Source organism: Macrobrachium rosenbergii, chromosome 14, assembly GCF_040412425.1.
Source record: "Macrobrachium rosenbergii isolate ZJJX-2024 chromosome 14, ASM4041242v1, whole genome shotgun sequence".
Taxonomy (NCBI): Eukaryota; Metazoa; Arthropoda; class Malacostraca; order Decapoda; family Palaemonidae; genus Macrobrachium; species Macrobrachium rosenbergii.
Window position 1 is genome coordinate 14,341,435 of NC_089754.1, and position 13,971 is coordinate 14,355,405.

The 13,971-nt window shown below is 38.0% G+C and overlaps 1 protein-coding gene across 6 annotated transcripts in view; it reads right to left on the reverse strand.

Annotated features, from left to right (window-relative positions):
* Nucleotides 1–13,971, reverse strand: part of LOC136845728 (TGF-beta receptor type-1-like) — a 359,665-nt gene that overhangs the window by 54,083 nt on the left and 291,611 nt on the right. For all 6 annotated transcript variants that reach the window (XM_067115936.1, XM_067115935.1, XM_067115938.1 and 3 more), the window contains exon 10: nucleotides 3,116–3,288. In XM_067115936.1, the coding sequence (XP_066972037.1) occupies nucleotides 3,116–3,288 (173 nt within the window). The remainder of the gene's footprint in view (nucleotides 1–3,115; nucleotides 3,289–13,971) is intronic.

Sequence of the window (13,971 nt, forward strand, 5' to 3'; positions counted from 1 at the left end):
GACAGATGGTCTCTTGGAAGGTGGTGCCCTTCCACAAGACCAGCTCCTATGTCCAGTGTATACACTTAAATCTTACCTTTTAAGAACTCCACAGAGTAAGTCCGGGTCCTCTTTATCAGGAGAAAGGTGGTACTCTTCACCGAATGCTATAAGACAAACAGATTTTGTATTTTATTAAACAGGCCAACCAGATTCAGTTCCTCTGTCTGATATTGAAAGCAGTTGCTACTCCATTAATTACTTTCATAATATGGACTTCTCAGAACTCAAATACACGGGTTGAAATCACCTCTAGTGTTTAAACGCCACTATTTAAAAATCGCCGAAGTCCCGAATTTTTCTTACAATAGCTGTGGAAGTGTCATTTCAATCTTAACTAATCATATCCTTGTCCTCCCCTTTCCCGCCCGCCTGCCTCATTTGCTTCTGCTATCCTCCTGGTTGATCATGCCTCACCGCCTTGCTCCTCATATTGATGTATCTTGTCTCTGCTGAGTGGAACCGTAATCTGACATGTTATGATTAGGCTTGCTTGTGGGGTACTGGGCTTATTTTTATTTTGCTCCATGTACCCCAGATATGTGTATATGTACTGTATATATTATTTCCCATTTGGTTTTGTCTCTTACGTGTTTAGCTTTAAGTTTACGCGTGTAGCTTTAAGATTGTATATGCCATTTAACCTATGCAAATTTCATATGTCGTTATGCTTTAGTAGTATATATTTTTGGGGCCTCTTCCCCGCCATGCTGGGAACTTCCCCACTTTTCGCAATATTAAGCTTTGATGTGTCTTAGGTTTAGTGTTCTTGCTACATGTAAGAGATTCCCTGATTAAACCATTTTCGTAATTTATGTTTCTTCTTTTTTCTTCAGATTGTCTTGTTTCTCGTAGCTTGCAGCCTTGGCATGATTCTCACAGGAGCCGGCCGACGTGACCGACTCAGAAAGGGATTTTGACAGGAAAATCTATTTCTGAGGAAGGTCCCGTCACCCGGTGACCTCCTCGACTCACCCATTGTTTCCCTACTTGCACATGCCAAGTCTGGGGTTAGTGCTAGCCTGAATGCAGGTAGGTGGCGCTGGTGTCGCCGAGCTGGCGGGTGTTTGGGTGTGTAGGGCTGTAACGGCTCACCGCTCTTCTGGGGTTTTGATAGGGAGAAATTGAGTAAGACCTCGTGGTAGTGATCTTTCACTTCAATTGTTATAACCGACGCCTTCCCTGGAAGACGTCGATCTGGGGGTAGTAACCCCAGCTTTCCTGGAAAACTCTTTTTTCTCTGGTATATCTAGCATTTTATACCAGAAATTGATACAATGGAATTTCACCGGGTGACACTGGACCTTCTCAGAAATAGATTTTTCTTTATCAAAATCCCTTTATATATATAGAGCAGCATATATAATATATATATATATACATATATAGAAGTTATATGAGCAGCAGCAATATATATATATATATAGTTAGCAGCACATATATATATATATATATATATATATATATATATATATTAAAGAGTTAAGTTATATATATATATATATATATATATATATATACATATATATATATAATATATATACACACACTTCCTTTAGGGCAACAATTTTTCATGGATACAACATCTCACAACAGAATGGTTTTCCATTGTTAACCAGCTTTTTGTTATTGCTTCATATTTTCTTACTATTTTCTTCACATCATTGTTTAGGTTACTGGTAGAAACATTCAGGTAATGGGGTTCTTCCATTACTTCGGTAATTATACACGGACAGCTGTTTTGTCAGCCTATACGTATTGACATTATCAAGCGTACTAAATACAAAAGTGGAAACGCATGCATTTAGTGCAGTCATGGGGACGGAAAGGTAGTACAGGTATCTAAAGACTTAGATTTAAGTATTTACAAGAGATCGTGGTGAAATACTGACAAAAATTAAGTGTTGTACAATGAAAATAATGTACAGATTATACATGAATATATACTAATTACACATGTGTTCAGTTCCTATATATTTATTATGTGTTCCTATCCACGTGTTTGCGGTCTTGTCCCCCGTGATTGAAGGCTCTCTCCTATATGAGGGCAAGGATCTTTCTGCCTCGCATTGGATGTTAAGGGTGGGGTGTTGTATGGCGATGCTGACTGCTTCTGCTATCACTAAACGATTGTAACTGTTTTCCCTGTGTACAATTTTGGTGTTCAGGAGTAGTTCCTGCAGGGAAGGTTTCTTATCGTGGGTGTCTCTTTGTTGTGTGTCGTCCCTCTGGGCTGGGTTATGGAACTCCTGGAGTCTCTTTTTGATCACTTGCTAGATCATATTATCTGGGTAGCCATTATTTGTGAGCAGCTGTTGAACCCTGTTAATTGCCTTGCTTGTCGCCTTCCATGTTGAACAGTGTGTTATGGCGTGCTCTATGTATGCATTAACTACAGATCATTTATATGTATCAGGGCATTCTCCTCTCGCATTTAAACACCTCCCACCATCTGTGGTCTGTGTATATGGTGGTATTGTATTTGTTATCTTTTTGTGCCACAAGTACGTCCAAGAAGTGGCCAAATAACGAACTAATAGTGTATGTATGTATGTATGTATGTATGTATGTATGTATGTATGTATGTATGTATGTATGTATATATATATATATATATATATATATATATATATATATATATATATATATATATATATATATATATATATATATATATATATGTGTGTGAGAAATTAAGGAAATAAGGTGAATAATTTTATTAAAGTAAACTGCACATAACAATTATAAACTCTATAGTAGGAACAAAAGCTTAAAAGCACCAATCACACAAGCCACACACACACATGCACTACATGTACACCTGGACTTTGGACCACTTTATATTTTAAAATATATCTTTAAGTGTAAACAGCCAACTGCAATACATGCACTGCACATGGTCTTATGTCTTTCGCAAAAATTATACATAATACAGAGTTGAAGTTGGGAAGTTTAGCATGCTGCAAAAATACTATTGTTTTCAACAACATGGCAACTGCATTGCAAAAAGGACATGTTTAGCTAAATTATTCTAAGCAAACAAAGGTTATGTAATCTAATATGAATAGAAACTCACCTCAGGAGCTAGGTATCTTTTAGTGCCCACTCTGTTATTGTGCACTATGTCCACACTGTCAGTGGCGGACTCATATCGCACTGCTAACCCTAAATCAGCTATGGCACATGTACCATTTGATTTTACTAAAATATTCTTGCTCTTCAAATCACGATGAGCTATGGCAGGCTTTCCTGAAAGATAACATAAACTTTAGAAAAAAGATAATATCCAAAGGTACTGGTCCAGTACTGCACACTGTACTGTATATCCTTGTTGCCACAGTAAGCTGACTACCTTCTTATATGATTATATTACACAATGTTGTTAAAAATGTATTATGACACTGGAATAAGAAGCAGTCAATATGATTAATAAATAAATATTTCATTATCATACACCACCTATTTAGCTACAATTTTCCATAATAATTTATTCAAACATGGTAGGATCTGAATTTCAAGTGTTTTATTAGAGAAAATATATTTTTTTATACAAACTCATTAATCGTATATTGCCTTATCCTTGCATACGCAGAAATTTCATTCACACCAGCTTTTATCAGTCAGAACTGAGGGGCCTCTAATGTGCATGATGCTTAATTCTTTCTCATCATATGTCAATAATTGTTTATTTAATCAAAACCCCATTAATCATATGTTGACTATACAGCCTTGGTGGGGGGGGAGAAAAAACTGCTATGACCTCCTGGATGCAGCCACATAACTTGAAGATTACCGGATGATTGAAGACAAAAAGGAAGAAAAGTCAATCCACAAGAATTCCATGTGTGATGGTTGCATGCATGGAAAACATTGAAGACAAAAAGGAAGAAAAGTCAATCCACAAGAATTCCATGTGTGATGGTTGCATGCATGGAAAACACTAATCTGCATCTCATAAGAAGCATGGATGAGTACATGACTGAACACTCACTACCAACATGAGGCATGACATGGATACCCAGGACAGCCACAGCTAACCAACTGGCCTGGACTCTAACCTTGCCATGTCAGGAAGATTAAGGGCATCAACCCCAGCCCCTGACTCAATAATGACAGTCCTATCCATGACACCTCAATGTGTCTCTTCTTGCCAGATGGTAAATATTTTATCAATGAGAGAAATATGGTGGTGCCTGGTCCCTCTTTTGGTTGGATTACAAAACCTACCTCCCAGCTGGTATGGCCACCAAGACCATTACAACCATCTACTTACCAAACATTCACCTAGATATAACTTCACCAGTGCAACATTGAATGAACTTCACAATTATACTGTACCTGGTTTGGTTGATAGGCTCTGTTTTCTGTTTTCTACCTTCTCACTTATATACAGGTAGCGTTGAGTGAGTTCCCCATTTTTCCATTAATTTTCTTCTTTGCCCACCAGACTGTGGGGAGGTTGGGGGGGTTAGAAATGTTTGGTAAATACTTAAATAATTTCATTATGAAAATCTGTATTTTTCTATAAAACCTCCAAACATTAATGTAGCTGCATACCACACTGATATGGATAGAGGGCCAGTGAGCCATTTTATTTTAACCAACCTGAAAAACTAAGGAAACACAATCTTTATGAGAACTCTTATTTGATAAGGAGTCTTCAGAGCTAGTACTGCCTCTACTGAAGTAATGGTACTATCAAGATTATGCCAGCTGAGGTAACCATTCTACAGAGAATCTCACTCTTACAGAATGAAGTGCAATACCCAACGCCATGTGTTTAATTATACAACCACGACAGTCAACAAAACAAAACAAAAATACCTCTTTGAGAAGTAAGTATGTTTTTAAATACAATCAGTGCCTTCATACTCCCATAACTCAAAAATACACCAGGGCTTTAGGAAAGGAGTGGTCTCATTTGGGTTCAAGCTACATTATGACCTGCAGCAAGCATAGGTCCCAAAGAATGATTTCCACAAAACATTTCTACATTTTTCAGATGTAAATTTTTTGGATACAGGAAATCATGACTTCCTACCATCACATAATAAACTAACTGCATCACCACTAACTGCTTCAGTCATTTCCAATTGAGTCTTTAGAGCCTTAATATGATATAGCAAGCCCCACTTTCATCTTCAACTAGATCCATGAGATTAGAATGAAACAGACCTAAATCCTGCTTTACACTTGAAATTATTCTTGGCCCTATACAAGGGTTAAACATTTGAATATCATTACCAATATCACATCCCACCTTAGCTGACAAAGCTTGCTTGTCGCTTACTCTTTTGGCAGAAGCATGGCAAGAAGGACTAGCATTTACGATATGCTTCTCTCAAAGGCTTAAAGGGCAGATGCATCAAATATACTACAGTCTAACCTCTTAAATCCAGGAACCTTGGGATCAGGCCACTGCCAGACCACAGAAAATTCTGGAATATAGAACACATCCCTAAAAGTGAAGCCCCTTGTAAACAAAGTCTTGCAAGTTAATTCCACATACAAATAGCTTAGTTGCCAACTTAGCCTACTACTTGGCTAAGTTCTGACACCACTTTTTATCATTTTATTACTCATATATTTTCACTTTATCATTTTATAACTTCATACAGTATAATTTTCTGTAAAATAGTGTTCGTTACTTAATACATTTAGCCTACAATCCCGAGTTAGCTATCAGTTTCATCATCATTGATTTTGACTGTAGAGGGTAATGAAATGAAAAAAATAAAGAATGAATTTGGCGATCACTCAGTGCATTTTGACACTCAGCTGTCAAAACGTAAATAAAACACACCAGCTATTGAGGAAAATGAACACTAAACATTCACTAATGGGAGAAACATTTTCTAGCATAGGTAAAGATTTATGCTGCACTTCTTACCTCTAGCATCACCTGATCTCATGGGTGGCATACTGAATGGGTAAATATATAGCTATATAAATGAAATGATCAAAACTGTATCACCTATAAGTCTTTCAAGCACTATAAGTGTAAAAAAATTTGTGCGCTGCCAAACGTCTCACTGTTTTGATTAAAAGTTTTGACTTGGTAGAGCCTTCTCAAGTTGAATCATATTATTCATTTAAATTTAATATCGAAAACATATTTGACTTCACACACTTTCATTAACAATTATTTTCATAAAAACAAAAGAGATGGCAAATTTTTGCTGTCAGGAAGATGTAAACAATACATGGCGCCGCCCTTGTGGCTGCTCAACGAACTAATGGCAGCTGATTCAAAATTGAGCCAAACCACGTGAGTTCCCAGACCACAGAATGCCAGTTTTAAGAGGTTCAACTGTACACTAAGTTCCATGTAATCAAAGGACCGAGATCTGTGATTCAGCAGTTCCACAAGAGTTCCTGCCCTCAAGCCAAGTCTCTTTAGTCTTGGACAAATCACTTGGTATCCTCAGAGAAATTAGTACATAAAAGCCTTTTCTGGATAAGGGCATTCCAAATACTGTACAGTTTTCCAAGGTCAGTGGATTCTTCTTTTCTTGGTCCATAAGAAGTTTAGATAGATCTGTGGAACACATCATCTTACGGTGAACACACATTGGTTCCCCTACTCCAGAGATTCCGATGTTCATGGATGTGTCAAATCAAGGGTGGTGAGAATACCTCCTATTCTTCAGCAGCATGTCTTTCATTACTACATTACTATTGTTGACATAATGCCTTCACACTAAAGGCCTTCTTCTTTGGCCTCCAATAAATACTACAAGGGCAGTGGCAGTTATATCAAACAATTCAATAATGACAGTGTACCTGAGCAAGAGGCACCCACTCTGAAACTGTCATTTGCCTGTAGAAATCTTTGCTTGGGGTGAAGAATATAATATAGGAACCATGCCAAGATTTGTACAGGGGTGGCACAATTTTATAGCAGATGGGCTTAGAAGAGGAATCCTCCCTTTGTAGATGTCAATGAACTCCAATGCAAGCAGGGCCCTGTGGTGTTTCTGGGGTAGGTTAATAGTGGACCTGTTTCAGAAATATGAATAACAAACTTCCAGTCTGCTGTTATGCACAACCAGATCTAGCAGGTGTATGACTTCGATCCTTTCAGACTCATCAGGTAGATTTTAGAGAAACTGTGCTTCAGCTGACACCAGGATAACCCTGATTGCCTCCTTATGGCCACACCAGGAATGGCTTACTTTCTTTCCGATGTCAAAAAATCCCCAAAGCCTTCTAACCTGGAAGGAACTCCCCAGCAGGCCTACTTCCACAGATCCCATGAGTTACACAATCTAGCATGGGCTCCAAGAGAGATACAGTATTGTGAGAACCCGCAGAACCCTGAAGACATACCATGCCTCTCAGATTAAGTGAAACCATTATGTCACTTTCGAGTGAATACCAGGTTATTGATCTGGTGGATGCCTCTAATCCCTTGACTGTAGACTTCATCATCCTCATCAGTTTTGATAGGTTACTGGTCTCTGCTACCTAAGCATAGAGGGCATAACTTTCACAAGTACTTAACCAACCTGGGCTGAACCTGAATACTTCAAAATATGTGTTCAACCTCATTTGGGGTGTCTGTTCCTTGGGGTCCGCAGAAACTGCCTCGTGAACAACTTCAGAAAACAATTATCCTAGAACTTGCTCTCATGACAATATTCCTTTTAGCTCTGGCCTTACCTGGGAGAGTAATGGACATGAAAGGCTGGATGACATTTTGGCTTTATTTTTTATTAGACTTTATTGCCAAGATACTGCTTTATTTCTTATTAGACTTTATTGCCAAGATACAAGTATCTGGATGTCAGCACCTATTATTGCATTCACAGCCATCCCTGTTCTGTCTTCAGTTATAAATAACAAAGATCTTTGGCCAGTCTGGGTCAACAAGAATTACATGCAAAAAAGAAAGTCACTTGCAAAAATCAAGTCCTTTGGAGACAACCCCACATTTCTCTATCACCACAAGAAATGGCAAATCTTGGAAAACACATTCTATCTATGGCTGAAAAAAAGCAATTTCAGGACTTGCTCTAATATTTCAGCAAATGATGCTGAACAAGTCACAGTTTGGAACAGTTTATCTCAGCTTAGAAATTCAATCTTGATTTATAGTCCATCTTGTGTCTGGACATGTACTCCTTGGTACTATTTATTGCATTGGGCCACATTTTACCTGTGGAGGAAGAAGCTACGTTTAACAGTTCTCTGTGGGTCCTAAAATAAGCTGTTCCATATTTGGGGGTGTCCACCACTCAGTCCACCATCTAAATAGTGATTTAGGCATTTTTATGATTAACCCTTAATGGATGGGAATCCTCATATGAGTATCTATGACAGGTTTTGGGAGATGGACGGGAATCCTCATTAATATATGCGCCATACTATCTGAATGAATTTACTGGGAAAGAAGTTCATAGCATTTCAATGGCCCATAAAAGACTTATTGCAACTTATTACCTTGGCACGGGAGAGACACCATCAGTGTGCCTTGAGACTTCAGAGGAGGGTGTACTGCCTCTTTGCAGCCTCAGGATGTCTTTTTATTTATTTGCTCATAAATATACCTAAGGATTGCTGTTGGTTTCGGTTCTTATCTTTTATGATAGTATGTCAGCTACAATGTAATTTTGCAAAGAAAAGTACAAAGAAATATTAGAAAAAACATGTACTCGTATACCTCACAAAAAGTTATTGCATCTTCCCATCTCTGTAAATCTCATAAATATTTTACAACAAATATACTCAGAATTTGTTGCTGATTTTAGTTCTTATCTGTTGTGATATTGTGTGAGCTGTAATTATAGTTTTTCAAAATAAAATAAAATAAATTATTAGAAAAACATGCATAACTTGGTAAAATTACTATATTTTTAAGAGCATTTTGTAAAAGAGGTCCCGCACAGGGCTGTAAATAGTCACTTTCAACTTCCGTGGAAGGTAAGGAAATATTTTAAGAATTTTTTTCTTACACCAAGTGCATTTGAATATATTCCTCTTCTCGTTAATGTATTTTCTTCTTAAATTGGCCAACCTTAAAGTCTGTCCAGTCTGGGGGTGTGCTTGATATATATTTAGCCCGTCCATTAAGGGTTAACGGAGTTGGGATGAAACAAAGTATGTTAATAACAATATTTTCTTACAAACAGTAAACCCCCCGTATTCGCAGGATGCGTATCGCACCCCCCAGCAAATAGCTAAAATCCGCGAATACTTAGAACCTTTCTAAAAACACTTAGAACTGCCTTATTTTGATGGTTCAAACACAAAAAAAACTAAAAATGCTTATACAGGTATTATCCTACTTACAATGGGGTTAGGTTCCAAAAAACCCATCGTTTATTGGAAAAAACCTACCTCGAATATAGCCTAGCCTACACTAGGGTATTCAGTACCATGTATACATATATGGTAGTCTACCCTACACTGTAAAGTATACTCTATATATACTGGTATAGTAATTATTAATATCAGCTAATTCTGGAGGTTAATGCAGAGTGACTTAAGATAATTCAATACAAAGAGAAATTGAATAACAAACAAGAATTAGCTTAGCCTACACTATGGTAGATCGTATACATATATGGCAGACTAGCCTACATTATACTCTACTCTATATTCACATATATTATACAAACATCAACATAACGAAATATGCATCTTTTCCATGGATCTTTTAAAATGTTATGCCTTAATTCACTGTATCCAATAATATTGTAAATATTCTTACATTGCTTTTCTATTATAAATTGCAATCATAGCAATCAATGTTTTGGCTTGGAAATCGATTACGCGGTAAGTTTATTTTGCCTTATTTAACTCAGTTTGTTTTTTTCTTGCTTTTAGTCATATTAACTCAGTTTGTTGTTTTCTTGCTTTTAGTCAGTGTAAATGAATCTCTAGATACTTTATTTGTATGGGGGAAGGTTATTTATCTTTATACGAAGTGTTTTCAAGTCGAAACATAACTTAAATATGTCTCGTTGTGAAATTAATTTAACTATTTTTTCGTTAACAGATGACGTTGGCTGTTCGGGGGCGTCTGTTTTGTGTAAAATAAATAAAGATTCCATTCGCTATTTTCACTTGATTTCATCATAATACGAGCTTTACATATTTGTCGTTTACCGGCGTAAAAATAGCAGTATTGTGTTCTTTCATGCCCAGTAGTTTTGATTAAAATACTTTCTCTCCAATTTTAATTACGGTCGAGTTTCATCCATGTTACCGATGCATGATAATTTATGGTCATTAGCAGCTTGAACATTGTTTTCTCAGTTTCAGCTACAACTTGCAGCTTAAATTTAGCAGTATATTGCCTTGCCGATCTTTTATCCATACCGAATAAGGGTCTAATTTAAAAATATATGTCCTATTCTACTTAACGTCATTTGTAATATAACTAAGGTAACTGTTTATTACCGTACATTGGTTGAAATACATGCAAAAAGGTTGTTGTTATCCAATTCGGTGATACGCAAAACAACAGTTTCTCATTCGGTTGTGTATGGCTTTATGCATTTAGGCAAGAGTATAACGTTACTAACAATACTTTTATCATTCTCTTTTACTTTTTTAACTAGAAGATTGATAAAGGGATGGAGGAAAAGAAGCTGGTCTATTGTAATTTGGCCTCTCTCACTGACTGATTGTATGCTGCTGCCTGTGCCTGCGCGAAATTTAAAAATATTTTATAAATATTGTCGTATCGGTATTAATTGCTTACCCCATTCCAAAATCGAATATCGTAAGGCGAATTATTGTAACTCAAGCACTATCTGAGTATTTTAATAGTTTTATCACAAAAAGTGCATTTAGTCATGAAAATGAGACGAAAATGCAGTAATTAGTAAATATTTATCAGTGAAAAATACCGTGAATGGGCGAATTTTCAGCGAATAATGCGTATATATGTTCCATAGAGAAATCTGCGAATAGGTGAGTTCACGAATTGTGAGACCGCTGAATATGGGGGGTTTACTGTACATTACAGTATATTCCCATACTGAGTGCCTTCCTTCCATCCCTTTATACTTATTTCTTCACCACTGAATTCACAAAGGAATGAGATGAGTATGCATACATAAGTAGTAAGGCTGATAGCAATGAAGTGAAAAAATGTCACTGCCTCTTTTAATGGCTGTCTGGTTCATGAAAAAACAGGTTTTGATGTAGGAAAAACCTATTTTTGGTAGCCGCTGTGAATCCTCAAAAGTGTTACTCTCTCATGGTCCCCCAGGGCTGCATAAGACAGAGACTAACTAATTACAAAGAATTCTCTTAAAGTTGGTCTCAGCCAGCATGGTGCTGCTGGCACAGTGATAGAATATACAGACTTAGGACAGGAGGGCTCCATCTCCTATCCTACAACGACTGTCTCAGTTTTCTCTACACCCCACTTGCACAGAAGTGATAGCAGTGTGAATGTTGGATATCTTCCTCATTACACACCAAGTCAGTGCAAGATAAATGTCCATGCCTTGCAGGAATGCATCTCTTGCGATTGCCTGAATGTCCAGGTTCGGGGAGACATTCACTGGAAGTTGATGGTTCTCGCATGTGGCAAATAGGTCCACTTGCGGATGAGAAAGCATGTTAACAATTACTGACTTAAGAGGAGCTCAGCGTGAGCCCAACCTCTTGATGTAAGACACTGTGGTCATATTGTCTAGGATGAACAAAATGGGTGTCCCTTTTGGAGATGAAAAGATAGCTAACAGCTCCAAGAAACTGATATCACACTCCCTCAAAACAGGTGACCATTTTTCCGCTACCGGACGATTCTCCCAATGGCCTCTCCAACCTGTCAAGGAGGCATCTGTATGTATCACCACTCGACGAATAGTGGAGTCAGGTTGGCCTGTTAGCCAGAGACCCCTTCCAGGTCCACAGACAGAGTATCTTCCCAATCTCAGATGAAGGCCATTTTCTGGCATGTGAGAGCTAAACTGTTTAAATCCTAGTCACAGACTTTGTTCTAACTGTCATCTGCAAAAGGTGAGCTGTGCAAGGAATCTTCTCAGGTCCTTCCTTATTCTCGGTTTGAATGCTGTTGAGAAGACAGCTAAGGCTTATTCCTATCAAGAAACCTTTTGCTGGAGTCTGTCAACTACTACTCTCAGGTTTCATCAGCACTTCTCTGGCGGCTCCCAAAATTAGCCAATCATCTAATTGCGCAGCCAGTTAAATTTCTTTCCCATAAAATCCCGTAAAATAATAAGTATATATAGTATATATAATAATTTAAGAAAATATGTTTGCTCAAATTTGACAGGTCAAGGATCACCCTTCATTCACAGGAATGCTTCTTGGGGACGTTGAAGAGTGGTGGCTTATAAACGCGTCTTTCTCCAAGGCTCCTTTTTAAAATGGGTATGGTTTAAAAGAAAAAAAAAATTTAAGAAATTATTCTGTGTTTCCAAGGGGAGGACTTCCACTGCATGTGATGCTGTAGAAAACAGCACCAACCATGCAAAAACTATTGGGCTCCACCTCTTCCCATCCCTGTAATACTGTACACAGTCCAGGAATTGATTTTCCTTTTCCCTGGTAGGAGTGTCTTCTCTGCTTCTATTGTCAGAGGGGTCCTTTAGTAGTGACTGGAGGCTTGTAGGACTTTGATTCATACCAATCTTTCTTATTGTTTCCCAGATTCCCCTTTTTCAAGAACAGCATGCAGGCAGTCCCCGGTTATCGGCAATCCGGTTTCAAGGTGCTTGTCTAGCGACAAAAATCGGCAATTTTTTATGCCAAAAATCACAGATTTCCGCTTATCAGGCCTGATAATTGGGCACTGGTGCCAATACATACCTAACAGAGGCGCCGATAACCAAAAATTAGCAATTTCAGTTGTCATCACGCTGTCAGAATGGAACCCCCGCTGATAACCAGGGACTGCCTGTATATTGTGCCATTCTGTTGTTGGGTTCATTCAATGAGTTGTGTGACAACACTCTTAAAAAAGGGTACCGACAGATTGGGGAAGAATGAAATAAGGAGGTTACACTGGGGAGCACAATGGTTGGAGCCCACCGCAGCTTCCTTTCAAGCCGTAATGCGACACTACAGGTCATAAAGTGTTCCCTGTAGTGTAAGTGTTTTGGATACTGCAGTGAACACTGTTCTGGAAGACTCTGGAAGCTCTTTAATAGATACTTCCAGCATGGTAGTAGAAGTAATAATACTGAAGAGGTGGAGCCAAGCATAAAAATTCAGCCATGGCTGTCTAAACATTTTTTTTTTTGGGTCACAAATTGCTAGGTAGCCATGTCCAATGGGAGCTTTTTCCTCTCATAAAGGAGGACAAGTGTTGCCCCATTCCTTTGTAGAACTATCAGATACTGGAATGGTGGAGACAAATGGCTTATTTCTGCCCTACTCTTTCATTTCCCAGTCACCACAAAATTCTGAAATTTCATCTTCATTTGACTGTTTCAAAAGTGAGGAGACAGAAGGCTGATGCCTCCCAGGGAGATTACTGATTCTGTGAAACTGCTGTTGCACTATGTTTTCCATTAAACTGGAGAAAGGCTGCTTCTATGGTTTTCATCGCTGTATTAGTAGGCAGGATAATTTTCTCCTTTTATGGTTTCTGAATTCCAATTGAAGGAGGGACCAAGCGCCATTCAGTATTGGGAAAGATCACTCTGTCCTGAAATTCTACATCAACCTCAATCAGTTTTCCTTTCATTAATGAGGTATTTCCCATCTGGTGAAAAGATGCACATTGAGGTGTCTCACCAAGGGTTATCAATATCATTCTCAGGGGGAGATATTGGTGACCACACATTCTCATTTGAGGTTTTATTGTCTGGCCTAGTTTTATTGGAGCTCTGGGAGTAAGTAGGCTATCTCTTATTACCCATTCTGATTTCAATGGGATCTAAACAACTGATTCAGCTTTCCTGGGCTTGGGTTTTTTATTACCCTCTTCCCATGACCTAAGTTTTT